At 44.1% G+C, this 25,562-nt stretch overlaps 1 protein-coding gene across 1 annotated transcript in view; it reads right to left on the bottom strand.

Annotated features, from left to right (window-relative positions):
* The window catches only part of LOC139417088 (diacylglycerol kinase delta-like), an 81,064-nt gene extending 62,603 nt beyond the window's left edge, over positions 1-18,461 (bottom strand). The window contains exon 1 of the mRNA XM_071166336.1: positions 18,273-18,461. Within this exon, the coding sequence (XP_071022437.1) occupies positions 18,273-18,461 (189 nt within the window). The remainder of the gene's footprint in view (positions 1-18,272) is intronic.
* Between the last annotated feature and the right edge of the window lie 7,101 nt (positions 18,462-25,562).

The following is a 25,562-nucleotide window of genomic DNA, read 5'->3' as shown; positions in this document are numbered from 1 at the left end:
GGGGTTAGGGTTAGGAGCTAGGAGTGAGAGAGGGTTAGGGGTTAGGGTTAGGGTTAGGAGCTAGGAGTGAGAGAGGGTTAGGGGTTAGGGTTAGGAGCTAGGAGTGAGAGAGGGTTAGGGGTTAGGGTTAGGAGCTAGGAGTGAGAGAGGGTTAGGAGCTAGGAGTGAGAGAGGGTTAGGGGTTAGGGTTAGGGTTAGGAGCTAGGAGTGAGAGAGGGTTAGGGTTAGGGTTAGGAGCTAGGAGTGAGAGAGGGTTAGGGGTTAGGGTTAGGAGCTAGGAGTGAGAGAGGGTTAGGGTTAGGGTTAGGAGCTAGGAGTGAGAGAGGGTTAGGGGTTAGGGTTAGGAGCTAGGAGTGAGAGAGGGTTAGGGTTAGGAGCTAGGAGTGAGAGAGGGTTAGGGGTTAGGGTTAGGAGCTAGGAGTGAGAGAGGGTTAGGGGTTAGGGTTAGGGTTAGGAGCTAGGATTGAGAGAGGGTTAGTGGTTAGGGTTAGGAGCTAGGAGTGAGAGAGGGTTAGGGGTTAGGGTTAGGAGCTAGGAGTGAGAGAGGGTTAGGGGTTAGGGTTAGGAGCTAGGAGTGAGAGAGGGTTAGGGGTTAGGGTTAGGAGCTAGGAGTGAGAGAGGGTTAGGGGTTAGGGTTAGGAGCTAGGAGTGAGAGAGGGTTAGGGGTTAGGGTTAGCGTTAGGAGCTAGGAGTGAGAGAGGGTTAGGGGTTAGGGTTAGGAGCTAGGAGTGAGAGAGGGTTAGGGGTTAGGGTTAGGAGCTAGGAGTGAGAGAGGGTTAGGGGTTAGGGTTAGGAGCTAGGAGTGAGAGAGGGTTAGGGGTTAGGGTTAGGAGCTAGGAGTGAGAGAGGGTTAGGGGTTAGGGTTAGGAGCTAGGAGTGAGAGAGGGTTAGGGGTTAGGGTTAGGAGCTAGGAGTGAGAGAGGGTTAGGGGTTAGGGTTAGGAGCTAGGAGTGAGAGAGGGTTAGGGGTTAGGGTTAGGAGCTAGGAGTGAGAGAGGGTTAGGGGTTAGGGTTAGGAGCTAGGAGTGAGAGAGGGTTAGGGGTTAGGGTTAGGGTTAGGAGCTAGGAGTGAGAGAGGGTTAGGGGTTAGGGTTAGGAGCTAGGAGTGAGAGAGGGTTAGGGTTAGGGTTAGGAGCTAGGAGTGAGAGAGGGTTAGGGGTTAGGGTTAGGAGCTAGGAGTGAGAGAGGGTTAGGGGTTAGGGTTAGGGTTAGGAGCTAGGAGCGAGAGAGGGTTAGGGGTTAGGGTTAGGAGCTAGGAGTGAGAGAGGGTTAGGGGTTAGGGGTTAGGGTTAGGAGCTAGGAGCGAGAGAGGGTTAGGGGTTAGGGTTAGGAGCTAGGAGTGAGAGAGGGTTAGGGGTTAGGGGTTAGGGTTAGGAGCTAGGAGTGAGAGAGGGTTAGGGGTTAGGGTTAGGAGCTAGGAGTGAGAGAGGGTTAGGGGTTAGGGGTTAGGGTTAGGAGCTAGGAGTGAGAGAGGGTTAGGGGTTAGGGTTAGGGTTAGGAGCTAGGAGTGAGAGAGGGTTAGGGGTTAGGGTTAGGAGCTAGGAGTGAGAGAGGGTTAGGGGTTAGGGTTAGGAGCTAGGAGTGAGAGAGGGTTAGGGGTTAGGGTTAGGGTTAGGAGCTAGGAGTGAGAGAGGGTTAGGGGTTAGGGAAAATAAGATTCAGAATGGAAATTCATTTGAGGTCCCAAAGAGGATAGAAGAACATAACATGTGGATGTGTGTGAGTGTGTGATTGTGGGTAATAGGGAAATTCTTATGGCTGAGTGTATTTATAACTCTGAAAGTAAACAAAGACTGGATGACTGTAAATCATTGGGCGGAGAGGAGTTGGGCCGGCGTGTAAGTGTGTGTTTGTGTGTGCGGTATTTAATCTGAGACTAACACGGACTTTTCCTCCCTCCTTCTCCTTCTTTCACTCCCGCTCTGTTTCTCTCTCGCTATCCCTCCTCTCTCCTCGTCCCTCTCTGTTTCTCTCTCTCGCTATCCCTCCTCTCTCCTCGTCCCTCTCTGTTTCTCTCTCGCTATCCCTCCTCTCTCCTCGTCCCTCTCTGTTTCTCTCTCGCTATCCCTCCTCTCTCCTCGTCCATCTCTGTTTCTCTCTCGCTATCCCTCATCTCTCCTCGTCCATCTCTGTTTCTCTCTCTCGCTATCCCTCCTCTCTCCTCGTCCCTCTGTTTCTCTCTCTCGCTATCCCTCCTCTCTCCTCGTCCCTCTCTGTTTCTCTCTCTCGCTATCCCTCATCTCTCCTCGTCCCGCTCTGTTTCTCTCTCTCGCTATCCCTCCCCTCTCCTCGTCCCTCTCTGTTTCTCTCTCTCGCTATCCCTCCTCTCTCCTCGTCCTGCTCTGTTTCTCTCTCTCGCTATCTCTCCTCGTCCCTCTGTTTCTCTCTCTCGCTATCCCTCCCCTCTCCTCGTCCCTCTCTGTTTCTCTCTCTCGCTATCCCTCCTCTCTCCTCGTCCTGCTCTGTTTCTCTCTCTCGCTATCTCTCCTCATCCCTCTGTTTCTCTCTCTCGCTATCCCTCCTCTCTCCTCATCCCTCTCTGTTTCTCTCTCTCGCTATCCCTCCTCTCTCCTCATCCCTCTCTGTTTCTCTCTCTCGCTATCCCTCCTCTCTCCTCGTCCCTCTCTGTTTCTCTCTCGCTATCCCTCCTCTCTCCTCATCCCTCTCTGTTTCTCTCTCTCGCTATCCCTCCTCTCTCCTCATCCCTCTCTGTTTCTCTCTCTCGCTATCCCTCCTCTCTCCTCGTCCCTCTCTCTTTTCCTGGCAATCAGTGTTTCTAAGTCTGTCATTGTGAGTGTACAGGCTGTTTTACAATCAGCGTTTCTAAGTCTGTCATTGTGAGTGTACAGGCTGTTTCACAATCAGCGTTTCTAAGTCTGTCATTGTGAGTGTACAGGCTGTTTTACAATCAGCGTTTCTAAGTCTGTCATTGTGAGTGTACAAGCTGTTTCACAATCAGCATTTCTAAGTCTGTCATTGTGAGTGTACAGGCTGTTTTACAAGCTGTTGGCTGCCAGATTCACACACACAGTAATGTTTTGAGGGCATGCATGGGAATGTGCGTGTGCACCTCTGCGGCCCTTACGCAACAGGCTGAGGGGGTGTGAAGAGCACAATGTTACCGAAGGAGCGAGAGACAGAGAGACAATGACAGAGAGACAGAGCGAGAGAGCCAGACAGACAGACACACAGAGAGCGAGACAGCGAGAGCGAGCCAGAGAGCGAGCCAGAGCGAGAGCGAGCCAGAGAGCGAGCCAGAGCGAGAGCGAGATGGCGAGCCAGTGAGACAGAGAGTGACCGAGCGAGACAGAGCGAGGGAGCAAGCGGGACAAGAGTGCGAGCGAGACAAGAGCGAGACAAGAGAGCGAGCGATCAAGAGCGAGACAAGAGAGCGAGCGAGACAGAGAGCAACAGTGAGAGAGAGCGAGACAGAGAGTGAGACAGAGAGCGAGACAGAGAGCGAGACAGAGAGCGAGACAGAGAGCGAGGGGGGAGAGTGAGGGGGGGAGAGCGAGGGGGGAGAGAGCGAGGGGGGAGAGAGGGAGAGGGGGGAGAGAGCGAGAGAGAGAGAGAGGGGGGGGGGGAAGAGCGAGAGAGAGAGTGAGAGAGCGAGAGCGGGCGAGAAGGGGGAGAGAGCGAGAGAGAGGGGGAGAGAGAGCGAGAGAGGGGGGAGAGAGCGAGAGCAAGAGACTGATACATTTAAATCCGACTGGGTTAAGTTAAGGCATTGAACTGAAATTGTAACCAGCATTGTATGGCTTGCAGAATCTTATCTATTTTTGCAAACTGTTTATTGAAATTGATTGTGGTAAATTAATTTATCTTTTTTGAGATATGAATACCAAGTATGTCTACTTCACAATCCCCCCCCCCCCCATTCTATTGGTCAACTAAAAGTAGTGTATTTTAACAATCCAATACGTAATATGGTACACTTGTCATAATTCGGTTTTAATCCAGAGAGGCTAGAAAAGTGATCAAGATCTTCAAATGAGACTGTGCAGGGATCCAGATTGCGGACCTAAGAAATAACTAGAGTCATCGGCATACATTGACACTTTTTGTTTTTATCCCTTGGATTTCTAACACCTTGATATTCCTCTTGGATCTAATTTTAATAGCTAGCATTTCAATGGCCATAATAAATAGATTGGGAGACAATGAACAACCTTGTTTTGCTCCTCTAAAAAGCTCAATAGGTCAATTTACTAGTTTACACCTGGGGTTGCTGTACATAACTTTAACCCATTGTATAAGAGATTCACCGAAATGAAAGTACTCCTATATATAAATTCTAGTCGTACTTTATCAAATGCCTTTGCAAAATCTGCTATGAAGACCAGGTCTGGTATCTTTGATGTTTCATAATGTTCAGTTGTTTCAAGTAATTGTTGTATATTATCTCCAATATATCATCCATGTAAAAAACCTGTCTGATCAGAATGAACAATATCTAGTTTAATTGTTTTATTTTTATTCTATGTGCTATGCATTTCACCAGGATTTTTGCCTTACCACATTGAAGTGTAAGAGCCCTCCAGTATTTAAATGGGTACCATTTTCCATCCAATTTGCATTATTTTTGTAATACATTACACTTGATCGTTCTTGAACAAGTACCTCAATTTCTTGTTGATTTTCCTCTAACCTATTGTGTGCCTCTGTAGTACAGTTTCCTTTACCTGCTCTCTTACTTCCTCTATATCCTTTTTTAGTCTAATCTCTTTTGACCAAAATTGATTTTGTTTTAAAGATGATTATTGAATTGCATTGCCTCTAACGGCACATTTAAAGGGGATCTGCTGTGCCTATGTTATGCAGAAAAAAAGACAATTCTAAATTATTTTGTCTTTGTTAAGAACACATTGACATCCAGTAGGCTTTGATAAAATGTCCAATATCCCCGTCCACGTGGAAATTCTGTAAGAGTTATATGGAGGCCAATTAGATGGTGGTCCGATCACATTCAGTCTCCTATTAATACTTTTGATGCCAGCATGAATGAGACTAGGAAGTAATCAAGACAGCTAGCTTGATAAAGCCTCCTCCATGTATATCTCACTAGGTCAGGTTATTTCCGTATCCCATTATCCACTAGTTCTAATGTATCCACGATACTTGTGATCTCCTTAAGTGCATCAGGGTGATAGTTTTGTAGTGTGATTTCCTTTCTGGTCCATAGAAGGTATTTAAAAAATGTATTATAATCTCCCACCATAATAATAGATCCATTCGTTGATTGTGAGCTCAATAGATTGTTATACAGTACCAGTACCAGTCCAATAGGTGTGTCCAGTTTGGACACACTTATTCATTCAAGGGATTTTCATTTTTTTTTTTTACTATTTTCTACATTGTACAATAGTAGTGAAGACAACAAAACTAGGAAATAACACATACGGAATCATGTAGTAACCAAAAACGTGTTAAATATATTTTAGGTTTTAGATTCTTCAAAGTAGCCACCCTTTGCCTTTATGACAGATTTTGGTCTACGAGTAGGCGTGTCCAAACATTTGACTGGTACTGTATATATATTTTCGAAGAAGTGTGGATCATCATAATTTGGCCCATATAGATTAATTAGCCAGATCTGTTTTTGGTCCAATTCCTTGAGGTTCTGTTGGACACTTTTCACAATTGGATCAAAATTGTTGTTAATTAATATCAATCACCCCTTTTGAGTTTCTTTGCCCATAACAAAAAATATTCCTCCCTCCCAGTCCTTTTTTCCACCCAACCTTATCTATATTTGTAGAGTGAGTTTCTTGTAAACAATAGAGATTATATTCTTTCTCATTATAGGTAAAAATGTACTTTATGATATGCTAAGCCATTACAAATTGTAATTGGCTATACTTTTTTCCCCACTTACCATAATGATACCCAAGTTTACATGAACATTTTTTGTCATTTAGCAGACTTAGTAGTGAATGCATACATTTTCAAACTTTTTTGTAGTGTCAATTATACTTACCACAACTGTGGAGTGTTAGGGGCAAAAAACAAAATGTGCCCCCAGGGGGGGACCCAGGACCGAGTTTGGGAAACACTGCTATACAGTGATGAGTAATGGCAGTAAAAGATTACCACAAACCTGAACTCAGCTGTATACAGATATAAGTCACAGCTTCAGAAACAGAATCAAATCTAGACAGATGAGACAGAGATAGACGGTTTGGAAAGGGGAATGCATGAGCGGTTAGTACACACGTAGAGCATGTAAGCGCAGCCATGCTCTGTGGTAACAGAAGAAGTACAATCTTATCACTCCATCGCTCTCTTACTTTCCCCTCTATACTTCAAAGTAATGGGGACCCACATGGCAGTCTCACAGAATGCACCTGCTGCTACTACCTCCCCTCTTCCCATTACTTTCGGAGGGACCCTTCAACGACACACACACACACACACACACACACACACACACACACACACACACACACACACACACACACACACACACACACACACACACACACACACACACAGAGAGAGCAGGTAAACCCTAAAAAACAGTTAGTCAGTTTAAATCTACTTCCCCTTCTCTTTACACTGACAATCAGTGGTGTAAAGTACTTAAGTAAAAATACTTGAAAGTACTACTTAAGTATTTTGGGGGGGTAATATTTATATTTAAACATATCAAAATATATTTGAGATTCTTCAAAGTAGCCACCCTTTGCCTTGATGACAGCTTTGCACACTCTTGGTACTGTAGCCAGCTAACATTGAACCTCGTTGGCTTGCGCTCGCTACCTGCAGATTCATGCAGGGTAGTAATGTCATTGGGGCGACAGGTGGCCCCTGAACAAGGCAGTTAACACACTGTTCCCCGGTAGGCCGTCATTGTAAACAAGAATTTCTTGCTAACTGACATGCCTAGTTAAATTAAATAAATGTATGAGTTGGGATAATGGTTCATAGCTAGCGAGCTACTTGTCGAAACAAAAGACTCCACTGTGCCAGTAACCATTTCACTGTATCGTTTAAACCTTCTGTATCCTGTGCATGTGACAGATACACTTAGATTTTATTTGATATAGCGTGTGTTTAACAGAGACGGTAATGAGAAGAACAACATGACCTGCACCAAAGTCAATTTAGGATATAACGTTAGGCCAACGAGACAGTGTCCAAGTTCTACAATTCACTGGTAGAATGCCCTGCTTTTATTTTCTATAATTAGCCATTAACGTGTAAATAATGATTTTTTTGCGAGTTTGTTTTCCTGTAATAACGAATACAAATGAGTTAAAAGTGAAGATGTTGTCAGCTATATGATATGGTCATTATTTGAACTGGCTAGCCAACTAACTTAACGTTAGCTAGCTCTTAACGTTAGCTAGCTCTTAACGTTAGCAAGCTCTTAACGTTAGCAAGCTCTTAGCGTTAGCAAGCTCTTAGCGTTAGCAAGCTCTTAGCGTTAGCAAGCTCGCTAACAAGATAGCAACAAACCAAAACATAATTTAGAAAGTTGTGTTTAGTTGCCTGGTTGATTTAAACGGATGGGTTTATTGATGTTATGTTTACAGACATGTCGATAGAAGTAGTATAAGTCTTTGAATCTTTGGTAATGTTTAGTACACTACCGTACTCACTCTGTTTAGCACATGGCCTCACATGTGAATCCTTAAACAGATGGGTGGAGCTAAGGGTTAAGAGGGCGTGAACGATGTCAAATGGGTGTAGACGAAGAAGAGCTCTCCAGTAGGTGTATCAACAACAAAAAAGTGGCATTACAAGTTTATCAACTTGAAAAGCAGAATTACTTTCCCATTGTTCTTCAACTGTAGTTTATGATATACCATTTTCTAGCTCTGAGTACTTTCACTTTTGATTTGTAAGTATATTTAAAAACAATGAGAGAGAGAGAGAGAGAGAGAGAGAGAGAGAGAGAGAGAGAGAGAGAGAGAGAGAACGAGTGTGTACCTCACCCTAACATGATTTCTCTACTCTCCTAATATGATGGTTTTAAAGCAAACATCCTTCCTCTGCCAACCTTTGTTTTTTGCTTTCAAGAGTTACTCATCACTTTTTTGGCTGGTATTTAAAGAGACAGTCCACTCAAAATACAACCTAACATGACTTGACTACGCTGCTATTTAAAGGGACAGTCCACTCAAAATACAAGCTAACATGATTTTCACCTTGGCTTTAGCCGATTCACCAAAGACAGATTTCCCAAAAACATCCATCCATCTCTCCATCCATCCATCCCTCCATCCCTCCATCCATCGTTAGCATGGTTACAGTTTCTAGGTGTTCACAACCAGCTGAGAGGCAGATATAGCCAACCAGAGACATCAAGTTATTTCTCTGCGGAAAAAAACCTATTTTAACCTCCTTCTGCTCCATCTCCTTCTAACCAACTCACAGAGGAGGAGGGAGGAGAGGGGCAATCCTGGGCTATGTGTCTCTCATCAATATAAAGCCATTGTAGAAAGATCTATATTAGAAACAACAATGGAGAGTATTCATTAACTATTGGCCTCCCTCTCCTCTCTCTCTCTCTCGTACGCCCTGTGTCTGCTAGAGGGAAGGAGACCAGTAAGCATCTCCCTCTCTCAAGTCTCTTTCTCCCTCTCTCTCTGGTCTCTCTTATTTTCTATTTCTCTCTTTTCTCTGAGGTAATAGCTAAGCATACAGCCTGACCCCCTCCCAAACTGCCTTAGTGAGTTTTACCAGGAAAACTAACACCAACTCAGACTCCAAAAATAAATTGACTTCCCTCCACTAACTAATCAACCAGCTATTGTGTGTGTGTGACAGTGCGTCTGTGTGTGTGTGTGTGTATCTGTGTGTGTGTCTGTGTGTGTGTGTGTCGGTCTGTGTGTGTGTGTGTCGGTCTGTGTGTGTGTGTGTGTGTGTGTGTGTCGGTCTGTGTGTCTGTGTCGGTCTGTGTGTCTCTGTGTGTGTGTGTGTGTCGGTCTGTGTGTCTGTGTGTGTGTGTGTCGGTCTGTGTGTGTCGGTCTGTGTGTGTGTGTGTGTGTGTCGGTCTGTGTGTGTGTGTGTGTCGGTCTGTGTGTGTGTGTGTGTCGGTCTGTGTGTGTGTGTGTGGGTCTGTGTGTGTGTGTGTGTGTGTCGGTCTGTGTGTGTGTGTGTGTCGGTCTGTGTGTGTCGGTCTGTGTGTGTGTGTGTGTGTGTCGGTCTGTGTGTGTGTGTGTGTGTGTGTGTCGGTCTGTGTGTGTGTGTGTGTGTGTGTGTCGGTCTGTGTGTGTGTGTGTGTGTGTGTGTCGGTCTGTGTGTGTGTGTGTGTGTGTGTGTGTGTCTGTCTGTCTGTGTGTGTCGGTCTGTGTGTGTGTGTGTGTGTGTCGGTCTTGTGTGTGTGTGTGTGTGTCGGTCTGTGTGTGTGTGTGTGTGTGTGTCGGTCTGTGTGTGTGTCTGTGTGTGTGTCTGTGTGTGTGTCTGTGTGTGTGTCTGTGTGTGTGTCTGTGTCTGTGTGTGTGTGTGTCTGTGTGTGTGTGTGTCTGTGTGTGTGTGTGTCTGTGTGTGTCTGTCTGTCGGTCTGTGTGTCTGTGTCGGTCTGTGTGTCTGTGTCGTCTGTGTGTCTGTGTCGTCTGTGTGTCTGTGTGTGTGTGTCGGTCTGTGTGTGTGTGTGTGTGTGTGTGTGTGTGTGTGTGTGTGTCGATCTGTGTGTGTGTGTGTGTGTGTGTGTGTCGGTGTGTGTGTCGGTCTGTGTGTCTGTGTGTGTGTGTCGGTCTGTGTGTGTGTGTGTGTGTGTGTGTGTGTCGGTCTGTGTCTGTGTGTGTGTGTCGGTCTGTGTGTGTGTGTGTGTGTCGGTCTGTGTGTGTGTGTGTGTGTCGGTCTGTGTGTGTGTGTGTGTGTGTGTGTGTGTCGGTCTGTGTGTGTGTGTGTGTGTGTGTGTGTGTGTGTGTGTGTGTGTGTGTCGGTCTGTGTGTGTGTGTGTGTGTGTGTCGGTCTGTGTGTGTGTGTGTGTGTGTGTGTGTCGGTCTGTGTGTTTGTGTGTGTGTGTGTGTGTGTGTCGGTCTGTGTGTGTGTGTGTGTGTGTGTGTGTCTGTGTGTCGGTCTGTGTGTGTGTGTGTGTGTGTGTGTGTCTGTCGGTCTGTGTGTGTCGGTCTGTGTGTCTGTGTGTGTCGGTCTGTGTGTCTGTGTGTGTTACCCACTAACAAAAACCTCAGAATTGTTTCTTCCTGTCAGTGTTCTATTTCCAGTAAGTCAGTTATAAAACAGAAACCAACTGACTTTACTATACTGACCACTGACCTCTAACCCCTAGAGAGAGAGGTCAGAGGGAACAACTGACTCGTCTTACATACAGTTGAAGTCAGAACATACACTTGGGGTGGAGTCATTAAAACTCGTTTTTCAACCACTCCACAAATTTCTTGTTGACAAACTATAGTTTTGGCAAGTCGGTTAAGACATCTACTTTGTGCATGACACAAGTCATTTTCCTAACAATTGTTAACAGACAGATTAGTTCACTTATAATTCACTGTATCACAATTCCAGTGGGTCAGAGGTTTACATACACTAAGTTGACTGTGTCTTTAAACAGCTTGGAAAGTTCCAGAAAATGATGGCATGGCTTTAGAAGCTTCTGATAAATTATGTCAAAGAGCCTGAGTCAATTAGAGGTGTACCTGTGGATGTATTTCAAGGCCTAACTTCAAACTCAGTGCCTCTTTGCTTGACATCATGGGAAAATCAAAAGAAATCAGCCTAGACCTCAGAAATAAAAAATGTAGACCTCCACAAGTCTGGTTCATCCTTGGGAGCAATTTCCAAACACCTGAAAGTACCACGTTCATCTGTACAAACAATAGTACACAAGTATAAACACCATGGGACCACTCAGCCATCATACCTCTCAGGAAGGAGACGCGTTCTGTCTCCTAGAGATGAACGTACTTTGGTGTGAAAAGTGCAAATCAATCCCAGAACAAAAGCAAAGGACCTGGTGAAGATGCTGGAGGAAACAGGTACAACTTTTTGGAGAAATGTCCTCTGGTCTGATGTTTGGAGGGAAAAGGGGGAGGCTTGCAAGCCAAAGAACACCATCCCAACCATGAAGCATGGGGGTGGCAGCATCAAGTTGTGGGGGTGCTTTGCTGCAGGAGGGACTGGTGCACTTCACAAAATAGATGGCTTCATGAGGGAGGAAAATCAGGTTGGATATATTGAAGCAATATCTCAAGACATCAGTCAGGAAGATAAATCTTGGTCGCAAATGGGTCTTCCAAATGGACAATGACCCCAAGCATACTTCCAAAGTTGAGGCAAAGTGGCTTAAGGATAAAGTCAAATTTTTGGAGTGGCCATCACAAAGCCCTAACCTCAATCCCATAGAAAATGTGTGAGCAGAACTGAAAAAGCGTGCGCGAGCAAGGAGACCTACAAACCTGACTCAGTTACACCAGCTCTGTCAGGAGGAATGGGCCAAAATCCATCCAACTTATTGTGGGAAACTTGTGGAAGGCTACCTGAAACGTTTGTCCAAAGTTAAACAATTTAAAGGAAATGCTACCAAATACTAATTGAGTGTATGTAAACGTCTGACCAACTGAGAATGTGATGAAAGAAACAAAAGCTGAAATAAATCACCCTACTATTATTCTGACATTTCACATTCTTAAAATAAAGTGGTGATCCTAACTGACCTAAGACAGGGGATTTTTACTAGGATTAAATGTCAGGAATTGTGAAAAACTGAGTTTAAATGTATTTGGCTAAAGTGTATGTAAACTTCCGACTTCAACTGTAACTGTCATGTATTTGACGTCTGTGTGTGTAATATCATCCTTAGAGGGAATGACGTGACCGTGAGCCAGGCCATAGAATGACAACAACTAGAATGGACATTGCCATTCATTCAAAGCAATACGGAAAAATCTGTATAAATACAGTATCAATGGCTCTGGGATAATTTGAATACAAGACTTGTAATTCCTCAGGACTTTTAATGTAAATATATTCACGCTCTCCCTCCAGCCAATCCTGTTGTCAGTTCAGTTGGAACGGGCTTTATGTTCTACGGACGATTCCGGAAAGTGTCATTATACATTCTTTCTGATGCTCGTTCCTTTCCCTCCGTCCCGCTCTCAACCCAGTGTCTCTCTCTCTCATATTATTACTTTGCCTGTGTGCCAACATCACACACTCTCTCCATGCATCACACACTCTCTCCATGCATCACACACTCTCCCCATGCATCACACACTCTCCCCATGCATCACACACTCTCCCCATGCATCACACACTCTCCCCATGCATCACACACTCTCCCCATGCATCACACACTCTCCCCATGCATCACACGCTCTCCCCATGCATCACACGCTCTCCCCATGCATCACACACTCTCCCCATGCATCACACACTCTCCCCATGCATCACACACTCTCCCCATGCATCACACACTCTCTCCATGCATCACACACTCTCTCCATGCAGGCACTTGAGGATGGAGATTAGAGGACAGGTGTGGGGAGTCTCTCTCACACACACACACACTTTAAGGTTAGACAGGGTGTGTGTGTGTAATTGGCAGGTATGTATTTTCAGCTGTGACCTTCTGTCCTACTTCCTTCCAGATATACCAAGAGTGTGTTCCAAATGGCCCCTATTCACTAGATACTTTATGGTCAAAAGTAGTGCACTATATAGGGAATAGGGTGCCATTTGACACATCTACACACACTGCATAGTTCAACAGGTTTGCGTTTTGAAATGACCATAATTGCTGTACATTACTTTGAAAGACTCTTACGCGCGTGTGTGTGTGTGTGTACAGTTTCCTGTTTGAAGAGGTTTCTAAGGAGCTGATGAAAAAAACAGACTATTTTTAGAGTAAGACAGAAAGAGAGTAAGACAGAAAGACAGAAAGAGAGAGTAAGACAGAAAGACAGAAAGAGAGAAAGAAACAGAAAGAGAGAAAGAAACAGAAAGAGAGAGAGACAGAGAAAGACAAATAGAGAAACAGAGAAACAGAGAAAGAAAGACAAATAGAGACAGAGGAAGTGAAAGACTTAAGTTCCTTCCTGTTGTTGTTATGTTCTTTTTATAAATGGACTACGCCTGTCTGTTTTGTGTGTGTGTGTGTGTGTGTGTGTGTGTGTGTGTGTGTGTGTGTGTGTGTGTGTGTGTGTGTGTGTGTGTGTGTGTGTGTGTGTGGGGGGGGGGGTTGTGTTGTTATGTCCTTCTTGTAAATGGTCTATGCCCGGAGAACATAGTTGATATAAAACAGAAAACTCAGAGGACTAAAAAAGATGACTAATAATTAAACAGACAAGGTGCTGCTGTCTAGCAATCAATTGATCTTTCTCTCTCTGTCTGTCTGTACATTGGTTCCTCAATCTATCCCTTGCTCTCTCCATCCATTTGTTGATGTCTAAAATGATAGCGTTCCTAATGCTAATCTGTTGATGGATGAGGTACTCTCTAAGGACAGAATCATAGTTATTTTAGGTGATAGATAGTCACTAGATATAGGCCCATGTTGACTCCATTCTTGATACACACGGGAAACTGTTGAGCGCGAAAAACCCAGCAGCGTTGCAGTTCTTGAACACAAAAACTACTACCCCATTCAAAGGCCCTTGTCCTTTCCATTCACCCTCTGAATGGCACATACAGTGGGGAGAAAAAGTATTTGATACACTGCCGATGTTGCAGGTCTTCCTATTTACAAAGCATGTAATTTACAAAGCATGTAATCTGTAATTTTTTATCATAGGTACACTTCTGTGAGAGACGGATTCTAAAACAAAAATCCAGAAAATCACATTGTATGATTTTTAAGTAATTAATTTGCATTTTATTGCATGACATAAGTATTTGATACATCAGAAAAGCAGAACTTAATATTTGGTACAGAAACCTTTGTTTGCAATTAAGGAGATCATACGTTTCCTGTAGTTCTTGACCAGGTTTGCACACACTGCAGCAGGGATTTTGGCCCACTCCTCCATACAGACCTTCTCCAGATCCTTCAGGTTTCGGGGCTGTCGCTGGGCACGACGGACTTTCAGCTCCCTCCAAAGATTTTCTATTGGGTTCAGGTCTGGAGACTGGCTAGGCCACTCCAGGACCTTGAGATGCTTCTTACAGAGCCACTCCTTAGTTGCCCTGGCTGTGTGTTTCGGGTCATTGTCATGCTGGAAGACGCAGCCACGACCCATCTTCAATGCTCTTACTGAGGGAAGGAGGTTGTTGGCCAAGATCTCGCGATACATGGCCCCATCCATCCTCCCCTCAATACGGTGCAGTCGTCCTGTCCCCTTTGCAGAAAAGCATCCCTGAAGAATGATGTTTCCACCTCCATTCTTCACGGTTGGGATGGTGTCCTTGGGGTTGTACTCATCCTTCTTCTTCTTCCAAACATGGCGAGTGGAGTTTAGACCAAAAAGCTTTATTTTTGTCTCATCAGACCACATGACCTTCTCCCATTCCTCCTCTGGATCATCCAGATGGTCATTGGTAAACTTCAGACGGGCCTGGACATGCGCTGGCTTGAGCAGGGGGACCTTGTGTGCGTTGCAGGATTTTAATCCATGTCGGCGTACTGTGTTACTAATGGTTTTCTTTGAGACTGTGGTCCCAGCTCTCTTCAGGTCATTGACCAGGTCCTGCCGTGTAGTTCTGGGCTGATCCCTCACCTTCCTCATGATCATTGATGCCCCACGAGGTGAGATCTTGCATGGAGCCCCAGACCGAGGGTGATTGACCGTCATCTTGAACTTCTTCCATTTTCTAATAATTGCGCCAACAGTTGTTGCCTTCTCACCAAGCTGCTTGCCTATTGTCCTGTAGCCCATCCCAGCCTTGTGCAGGTCTACAATTTAACCCTGATGTCCTTACACAGCTCTCTGGTCTTGGCCATTGTGGAGAGGTTGGAGTCTGTTTGAGTGTGTGGACAGGTGTCTTTTAGACAGGTAACAAGTTCAAACAGGTGTAGTTAATACAGGTAATGAGTGGAGAACAGGTGGGCTTCTTAAAGAGAGCCGGAATTCTTACTGGTTGGTAGGTGATCAAATACTTATGTCATGCAATAAAATGCAAATTAATTACTTAAAAATCATACAATGTGATTTTCTGGATTTTTGTTTTAGATTCCATTTCTCACAGTTGAAGTGTACCTATGATAAAAATTACAGACCTCTTCATGCTTTGTAAGTAGGAAAACCTGCAAAATCAGCAGTGTATCAAATACTTGTTCTCCCCACTGAATACACAGTCTCCGGGATGCTGCCCTTCTTGGTAGAGTTGCAAAAAGACAAATATCAGACTGGCCAATAAAAAGAAAAGATTAAGATGGGCAAAAGAACACAGACACTGGACAGAGGAACTCTGTCTAGAAGGCCAGTATCCCGGAGTCACCTCTTCACTGTGGAACATGGAATAGCCTTCCTTTTTCAGAACAAGAATAGACCGACGAGTTTCAGAAGAAAGTCCTTTGTTTCTGGCCATTTTGAGCCTGTAATCGTAGTACTGGGAAGTGAATATATATAGATCCATGTCTCCTTCACTTCCCCGTCTGATTCTACCCTGAATCCAATGTGTTCTCTAATATTAAGTTTCTCTAAAATAGATGAGAGAGAGAATATGAATTGTCTGATTATCTCTGCTCTGTCAGAGATACGAAGCAGAGACAGATCCTTACCAAGTACAGGCTGAGTGACCAATTGTCAATAGAAACCAGCAGATATAAAAAGACATGGCTTCTCAAAGAGGAGAGTGTATGTGGTCACTGTACGACAGGGGAGGTAGAGACAGAGATGCTCCTTTACTGTGAGAAATATTCCTCACAAATAGATTCATTATTCACAGGAATTACTACATTTATGCCAAATGTTATCTTATTTAACCCAGAGGAAAATCTAAAAAATATTCATGGGTGAAGGAGCAATGGCTTCTCTTGCAGCCAAATATGTATTTTCCTGCCGTAGCCTGAGGGACACTGAATAATAACATCTGCATAATAAACAGTAACTTACGAATTAATAGTTCTAGTCCAAATCAGCCTATAGTTGTCGGTAAGGCCAAATCCCTGGGTCTATGAATAGGATAATCTGGTCACTTGACCACAGGTAAACACGATCTAATTATCATACATATGCGCACACACACACACACGCACACCATTTTAGGCATGACATGACTCCATACTGATTATCAGCTTGCAATCCAATGGCTGTGACCATAACAGTGGGTCTAAGACACTGCATCTCAGTACAAGAGGTGTCACTGCAGTACCTGGTTCTAATCCAGGCTGCATCACATCTGGATTGTGATTGGGAGTCCCACAAGGCGGCGCACAATTGGCTACCAGCAATCAATAGACGTTGTCCCTGACTGCAGGAGATTTAAGAGTACCTGGACCAAGACAGACAGACGAACCATCTCAAATACACCCTATAGCTCTGGTCAAAGGTAGGTCATAGGTCAATAGGGTATCATTTGGGATTTGACCAACAATGAGTCACTGATTGAATCAGAAGTCTTAGGAACAAACACAACCATGACATCACCATGACAACGACATATAGGTGACAGGTGTGGCTTCATATTGATTCATGATGAACTATGACAGGGATCATCAACTAGATTCAGCCACAGGCCAATGTTTTCTTGAGTAGATGGTCAGGGGGCCAGAAGATAATTCTAAATAATTTGTAGACATCAAATTCACAGCAAGAAGCCCAAACAGATATAATAGACTACACATTAATTTCAAAACTTGCTTAAGTTTGTAGACAATAACTACTCTTTTTTTATGCGTGGGAATACTTGGAGATAAGATTTCCAAAATTAAAATCACTTGGAGCTGATTTCCTGTTTTTACAGTCTTTAAATAAATAAATCTATATTTTTTTGCTTAGAAAACTTGGCGGGCCAAATAAAACCACCTGCGGGCCAAATTTGGCCCACGGGCCACCAGTTGGGGAACCCTGATCTATGACTACCAATCAATAACTGTTACAATTCAACCCAGAAATCACTGTCAATGTTTGACCAACCTCAAACAAAGGTTTATGTCTTATTCAACAATACATTATTAATCATTTACTAGTGAGACATGAGTGTGTGTGTGTGAGAGAGTGAGAGTGAGAGAGAGTGAGTGTGTGTGAGAGTGTTTACAAATCAGTACACCTACAGTAGGCCTACTATCCTAACCAGGATCAATTCCACAGTTAAAGACATGCTCCTGAACTTTGGCCACTAATGAGTATTTTTAAAACCTCCCGCTTTGGGCTGGACATGTCAATGTGTAGTTCATACATGCATAATCTATGAGCAGAATTACTGTCTTACCTCAATTAGCCACAAAATCCCTCGTTTGAAAGCAAATGTTTTTCTGGAAGCTGTGCTATACCATTTTTCCTACATTTCCCCCATCGTGGGCCAGCCCCCTAGCAAGTCGAGTTCAACCAATGAGCTTTAGCCCCTCGCCATTTGAGTGACAGCTAGCAAGATGCACACACAGCATCGTGAAAGAGAGAGCAATGTACATATCTACACATACACTGGGTCTACAAAACATTAGGAACACCTTCCTAATATTCAGAGCGTTCCACAGGGATGCCGGCCCATGTTGACTCCAATGCTTCCCACAGTTATGTCAAGGTGGCTGGATGTCCTTTGGGTGGTGGACTATTCTTGATACACATGGGAAACTGCTGAGTGTGAAAAACCCAGCAGCCTTGCAGTTCTTCACTCACTCAAACCGGTGCGTCTGGCTCCTACTACCATAACCTGTTCAAAAGGCACTTCAATATTTTGTCTTGTCCATTCACCCTCTGAATGGCACACATACACAATTGATGTCTCAATTGTCTCAAAGGCTTTAAAATCCTTATTTAATCTGTCTCATCCCCTTCATCTACACTGATTGAAGTGGATTTAACAAGTGACATCAATAAGGGATCATAGATTTAACCTGAATTCATCTGGTCAATCTGTCACGGAAAGAGCAGGTGTTTTTAATGTTTTGTACACCCAGCGTATGTGACTTAGTACGCAATTTCCGTGGACCACTTTTAGCTCGTGAGCGCTACTTTCAGAACTACTGGCTAAAAAGTATACAAAAGTACTGTAGAATCTCTTTAAGGGCTTCCACAATTTTAAAGTACCAACTCACTCAGAGGGTCCTTAGTTGTAAAAGTACCGGAGAATCTCTTTAAGCTCTCATGATGAAGACACAAATAGGCCTATAGTGCCACAGCACAATGAAGCAAAACACAACAGATCTCACTACTGTACGTGTGTACACTGTATGCGTTTGTCTGTTTGCATTCTTGTCTATCCTACCTTGGCACGTAGCTGCCCCGATGTGGACACCTTCCGGATTAGCTTCTGTTCCGTCTCATCTGGCTCTCCGTCACTATCGGAGCTCTCTTCACCGGGTTCGGGCTGCGCCAGGTGGTCAGTTTCCAATGATGAGTGAGACTCCTGTGGTTCTTGGACGTACAGGATATTCGGATTCAGTTTGGAAGCCATGATGGTGGCTGTTTAAAGGGAAAGGACTTGGGAGAAGGGGGACTGAATGACTTGGGAGAAGGAGGACTGAATGACTTGGGAGAAGGAGGACTGAATGACTTGGGAGAAGGAGGACTGGAGGAAAGGACTTGGGAGAAGGAGGACTGGAGGAAAGGACTTGGGAGAAGGAGGACTGGAGGAAAGGACTTGGGAGAAGGAGGACTGGAGGAAAGGACTTGGGAGAAGGAGGAGAGGGAGAAGACAATGTGACCAGATTCTCTCTTCTGTCTTCAATCTTCGCGCTTCGTAAGTTGATCTAAGGCGACAGGTTCTGAAAAGATGGATGATCAATATTTGATTATTAAGGAAAAGTGCCAGTTGACAGTTAAGTAGTTGGAGTTTTAAATATCCCAGTATTTTGGCTGGAAAGCTGGACAGTTTGAAATGTCTCGTATGGCAGTTAGTGTTCATCAGTTTGAAATGTCCTCGTCCACAACTTGTGCCACTCTCACTCTTTGGGGTAAGGCATAGGGACTGTCCCACCGTGTAAATTCCTCACCACATTGACTTCTTGCGAAAGGCTTAGCTGGCTGACTCATTCAGTGCTAACGTAATGTTAGCAGGCTGGTAGTAGGGCTAACGTTAGCAGGACAGTAGGGCTAACGTTAGCAGGACAGTAGGGCTAACGTTAGCAGGACAGTAGGGCTAACGTTAGCAGGACAGTGGGGCTAACGTTAGCAGGACAGTAGGGCTAACGTTAGCAGGACAGTAGGGCTAACGTTAGCAGGACAGTAGGGCTAACGTTAGCAGGACAGTAGGGCTAACGTTAGCAGGACAGTGGGGCTAACGTTAGCAGGATAGTATGGCTAACGTTAGCAGGATAGTATGGCTAACGTTAGCAGACTAGTTGGCTACCAACCTTGCAAATTGATTTGTAACAATACATTCATTAAATATGTGCATGTAAGTTTGGTGAAAATGAAATTGAAACCATTAGTCATGGGTGCCAACGATTTTGGTTAAATTTGAAGTTCCACATCGGAAGTTATTTTTGTTGGAGATTACTTTATAGGGAATAGCTTGGTTTACAGCATCCTACTTACATCTTAGCCAAATATATTTAAACTCAGTTTCACAATTCCTGACATTTAATCCTAGTAAAAATTCCCTGTCTTAGGTCAGTTAGGATCACCACTTTATTTTAAGAATGTGAAATGTCAGAATAATAGTAGGGTGATTTATTTCAGCTTTTGTTTCTTTCATCACATTCTCAGTTGGTCAGACGTTTACATACACTCAATTAGTATTTGGTAGCATTTCCTTTAAATTATTTAACTTGGGTCAAACGTTTCGGGTAGCCTTCCACAACCTTCCCACAATAAATTGGGTGAAATTTGGCCCATTCCTGCTGACAGAGCTGATGTAACTGAGTCAGGTTTGTAGGCCTCCTTGCTCACACACACACTTTTTCAGTTCTGCCCACAAATGTTCTATAGGATTGAGGTCAGGGCTTTGTGATGGCCACTCCAATACCTTGACTTTGTTGTCCTTAAGCCATTTTGCCACAACATGGAAGTATGCTTAGGGTCATTGTTCATTTGGAAGACCCATTTTCGACCAAGCTTTAACTTCCTGACTGATGTCTTGAGATGCTGCTTCAATATATCCACCTAATTTTCCATTCTCATGATGCTATCTATTTTGTGAAGTGCACCAGTCCCTCCTGCAGCTGAGGTCTTGGCTGATTTATTTTGATTTTCCCATGATGTCAAGCAAAGAGGCACTGAGTTTGAAGGTTGGCATTGAAATATATCCACAGGTACACCTCCAATTGACTCAAATTATGTCAATTAGCCTATCAGAAGCTTCTAAAGCCATGACATCATTTTCTGGTATTTTCCAAGCTGTTTATTAAATGCAGTCAACTTAGTGTATGTAAACTTCTGACCCACTGGAATTGTGATACAGTGAATTATAAGTGAAATAATCTGTCTGCAAACAATTGTTGGAAAAGTTACTTGTGTCATGCTTAAAGTAGATGTCATAACAAACTATACTTTTCACAAGATGGTTAACAAGAAATGTGTGGAGTGGTTGAAAAACGAGTTTTAATGACTCAACCTAAATGTATGTAAACTTCAGACTTCAACTGTAGTACATCACACACACACACACAAAAAAAATCCAACACGACTGATCAGTTGTATGTAATAACTCCAGAATAGAAACGTGAGGTTTAATTGCTTTGGGACTTGTGATGCTTATACTAATGCAAATCCATATGTGGTAATGTGTTCTACCTACATACCGTTTAAGACGGTTGTTGGGCGAAACTGTCACGTGTTGACTTCTGTTTTCGTTCTTTGCTGGTTCCTCTTTATTTTCCATCAATGGATGTTTGTTGTGGTGAAGCCAAATCCACTCTTTCGTTCAAACATACACACATCGCATTAACATCTGTAGTTGTCCCTTATAAGCCTTATCACAATAAAGCAAATAGTTGATATGTATCTGTGGTTACCTGCAGTAGCTAATACAACACTTGACTGTCACGGGTCTCAATTTCCTTGGTTTCAGCTTTCTGAATTTAACCGACGTGTTGCTAGCCTCCACAACGACCACCTTATCTAGCCTACTGTAGCCAAACGCAGTAGGTACCAAACATATGATACAGTAGGGTTAAACGGATCGTTAAAAAGAAACGAAACGGATTTGTCGGTAAATCCATTGCTTCTACCGGCGCTTCTGCCAGCTGGCGGCTCACGAGTGACAACGTCTGATCATTCATTCTATGATAACGCTGCAGGCAGACGCGGCATACACGAAACACGGATGTCAATTACATTAATTAATGAGTTAATCTATCAACTCATTCATTAATTTATTCTGTTCACCGGCGACGCTCAGTCAAAACTGTTTCGATTCTAAAGCTTTACAAACCCCATCGTCAAAATCCGGTGGGCTACGCGAGGCTCGTTCAAGGATCCCGTGGAACCAACACCGGATCAAGCGTTGATGCCATGCATCTGTATTCTACCCGGGCCGATGAAATATTTACCTCCGTTCCGGTGGTCTACAGCGGCGTCTCCCACTGCTTCTGCCCGGCCTGGGTGCCTGTCTTTCTGCTTGAATCCTGCCACACGACTGAGCTGTCACATTTCTGGTTCTCTCGCTCTACTGTCACAGGAAAACACTTTACGCGCATAGCATCGGAGGCGATTTGATTGAATCAGGTGGGTGGGAGGGGAGGAAGGAGGGTGATTTTGCGTAAAAACAACCCTTAGACCCCCTGGGCCTTATTGATTAAGTGTGGCCTACATAGGACAACTTGTATGAATAACCTTTAGGCTACTCATTATCCAGTATGGTAAAAGGCTTTACCTCTTAAATTGTTGTTTGTTTTTTGACATCAACGTTTCATCAAACCTTTCCAGACTGTTAAAGTCCATATTGTATTTCGATAGTACTGTATCGTGTTACCTGTTCCCATCTGCAATCTGAACCTAAAATCAATGACTCCCTTGATCAGCACACAGACACACACACACACATACCAGATACACACACGTCTCTCTGTCTCTCTCTCTCACTCTCTCTCTCTCTCTCTCCCCTTCTCTCTCTCTCTCTCTCTCTCTCTCCCCTTCTCTCTCTCTCTCTCTCTCTCCCCTTCTCCGTCTCTCTCTCTCTCTCTGTCTCTCTCTCTCTCCCCTTCTCCGTCTCTCTCTCTCTCTCTCTCCCCTTCTCCGTCTCTCTCTCTCTCTCTCTGTCTCTCTCTCTCCCCCCTTCTCCGTCTCTCTCTCTCTCTCTCTCTCCCCTTCTCTCTCTCTCTCTCTCTCTCTCCCCTTCTCTCTCTCTCTCTCTCTCCCCTTCTCCGTCTCTCTCTCACTCTCTCTCTCTCCCCTTCTCCGTCTCTCTCTCTCTCTCGGTCTCTCTCTCTCTCCCCTTCTCCGTCTCTCTCTCTCTCTCTCTCTCTCCCCTTCTCCGTCTCTCTCTCTCTCTCTCTCTCTCCCCTTCTCTCTCTCTCTCTCTCTCCCCATCTCCGTCTCTCTCTCACTCTCTCTCTCTCCCCTTCTCCATCTCTCTCTCACTCTCGGTCTCTCTCTCTCTCCCCTTCTCCGTCTCTCTCTCTCTCTCTCTCTCTCTCCCCTTCTCCGTCTCTCTCTCTCTCTGTCTCTCTCTCTCTCTCTCTCTCTCTCTCTCTCTCAAATTCAAATTCAAATTCAAGCTGCTTTATTGGCATGAAAAACATTGTGTCAATATTGCCAAAGCAACAATGTATACAATATACATTGTAACAAAATTATAAATGATAGCAAATAATAATATAAAATGGTAGTAAATAATAATACAAAAATAATAACAATAAAATGGTAACAGTCAATAGTAGAAATGTAATAAATATAAAATCAAATTATGGAAAATGAAACTATAACTAACTTATAACTAAATAACGGTCATCTTCTTCTTTATATCAGTACTACAACTACAATCATCATTACTACGACTACTACTACCATCACTAAACTGTTATCACTACCATTACCACCCATATTTGGAATGATAAACATTAATAATTATAGAAATAACAATAATAGTAATAATAAGTAAGTTACTGTTTACTATGCAGATGTTATTATTCAGTGTCCCTCAGGCTATGGCAGGAAAATACATATTTGGCTGCAAGAGGAGCCATTGCTCCTTCACCCATGAGTATTCTTAGTTTTTCCTCTGGGTTCAATTTGTAAAAATGTGGAATATATGTAGTCATTTCTGTGAATAATGAATCTCTTTGTGAGGAATATTTATCACAGTAAAGGAGAAAGTGCATCTCTGTCTCTACCTCCCCTGTCATGCAGTGACCACATACACGCTCCTCTTTGGGTAGCCATGTCTTTTTATGTCTGCCGGTTTCTATTGCCAATCGGTGGTCACTCAGCCTGTACTTGGTAAGGATCTGTCTCTGCTTCGTATCTCTGACAGAGTAGAGATAATCAGCCAATTCATATTCTCTGTTTAGGGTGAGATAGCAATTTAGTCGGCTTTGGGATTTTGTTTCGTTTTTCCAGTATTGTAAATATGATTCCTTTGATTGGTTCATGATTTTGCTTATTGGAATTCTTTCTTTTGAAGCAGTGCTGGTGTCAGATTGGTTGGTGAGGTCCAACACAAGCTGACTGAGAGGGCTCGTTTCTGGGCTCAGCTCTTGGGTTTGAAGTGCTTAAATTGCAGGCTCGAATTTGGACTTGAATTTAGATGTAGCCAAAATTTTAATGATCTTTTCTGTATTTTCATTATTACTGGAAAACGGCCCAATTCTGCCCTACATGCATTAGTTGGTGTATTTCTCTGGTGTAGGGCTTCAATTGGATGTTTGTCCCACATTTTAAAATCCAGTTTATTGAGTGGCCCCCAAACCTCACTTCCATAAAGTGCTATTGATAGGATTACACTGTCAAATATTTAAGTCCAAATTCTAATTGGGATGTTGATTTTGAATAATTTCATTTTTATTGCATACATTGCTCTGCGGGCTTTTTCTTTGAGTGTCTTCACTGCCATATTAAAGTTCCCCGATGCAGATATGGTCAGACCAAGGTAGGTGTAATGTTTTGTGTGTTCAATTAAGGTGTTGTTCAGGGTGAATTTACATTTGTGTTTCTGACATCTGTTTTTTTTTTTGGAGAATCATGATTTTAGTTTTTGGGAAATTTACTGCCAGGGCCCAATTATGGCAATATTGCTCCAGAATATTCATGTTTTGTTGAAGACCTTCTCCGTCTCTCTCTCTCTCTCTCCCCTTCTCAGTCTCTCTCTCTCTCTCTCTCTCTCCCCTTCTCAGTCTCTCTCTCTCTCTCTCTCCCCTTCTCCGTCTCTCTCTCTCTCTCTCTCTCTCTCTCTCTCTCTCTCTCTCTCTTTCTCCATCTCTCTCTCTCTCTATCCCTCTCTGTCTGTCTGTCTGTGTCTCTCTCTCTGTCTGTCTGTCTGTGTCTCTCTCTCCTCTCTCTCTCTCCCCTTCTCCGTCTTTCTCTCTTTCTCTCTCTCTCCCCTTCTCCGTCTCTCTCTCTCTCTCTCTGTCTCTCTCTCTCTCCCCTTCTCCGTCTCTCTCTCTCTCTCTCTCTCTCTCTCTCTCTCTCTCTCTCTCCCCTTCTCCGTCTCTCTCTCTCTCCCGTTCTCCGTCTCTCTCTCTCCCCTTCTCAGTCTCTCTCTCTCTCTCTCTCTCTCTCTCTCTCTCTCTCTCTCTCTCTCTCTCTCTCTCTCCATCTCTCTCTCTCTCTATCCCTCTCTGTCTGTCTGTCTGTGTCTCTCTCTCTGTCTGTCTGTCTGTGTCTCTCTCTCCTCTCTCTCTCTCCCCTTCTCCGTCTTTCTCTCTTTCTCTCTCTCTCCCCTTCTCCGTCTCTCTCTCTCTCTCTCTGTCTCTCTCTCTCTCCCCTTCTCCGTCTCTCTCTCTCTCTCTCTCTCTCTCTCTCTCTCCCCTTCTCCGTCTCTCTCTCTCTCCCCTTCTCCGTCTCTCTCTCTCCCCTTCTCAGTCTCTCTCTCTCTCTCTCTCTCTCTCTCTCTCTCTCTCTCTCTCTCTCTCTCTCTCTCTTCTCTCTCTCTCTCTCTCTCTCTCTCTCCCCTTCTCTATCTCTCTCTGTCTGTCTGTCTGTGTCTCTCTCTCTCTCTCTCTCTCTCTCTCTCTCTCTCTCTCTTTCTCCATCTCTCTCTCTCTCTCTCCCCTTCTCTATCTATCTGTCTGTGTCTCTCTCTCTGTCTGTCTGTCTGTCTCTCTGTCTGTCTGTGTCTGTCTGTCTGTCTGTCTGTCTGTCTGTGTCTCTCTCTCTCCCCTTCTCCGTCTCTCTCTGTCCCTGGCGCCAATGGTAGATATACTGTAGGCTACACACCGTTGATACTGGTATGCTAGTTCCTTTCTTCCAGTGGTTGCCCCTGACAACGTGGACCTAGTGGATTTGGGACATGGTAGCACCTCTGACAGGCCCTTAATAACGTGGAAACATGGACATAGTGGAGCTGGGACATGGTAGTATAGTCAGCTGTGACAGTAAGACAAAAAGGAGGTTGGTTCTCTCTTTCTTTCTTTTAGCCTCTTAGGTCTTTCTTGTTTCCCGAGACAGAGGTAAGGAG

This window comes from Oncorhynchus clarkii, chromosome 9 (genome assembly GCF_045791955.1).
Source record: "Oncorhynchus clarkii lewisi isolate Uvic-CL-2024 chromosome 9, UVic_Ocla_1.0, whole genome shotgun sequence".
In the NCBI taxonomy this organism is placed as follows: Eukaryota; Metazoa; Chordata; class Actinopteri; order Salmoniformes; family Salmonidae; genus Oncorhynchus; species Oncorhynchus clarkii.
Note: the sequence above shows the minus strand (reverse complement) of the source record. Positions and strands in the feature narration are given on the sequence as shown.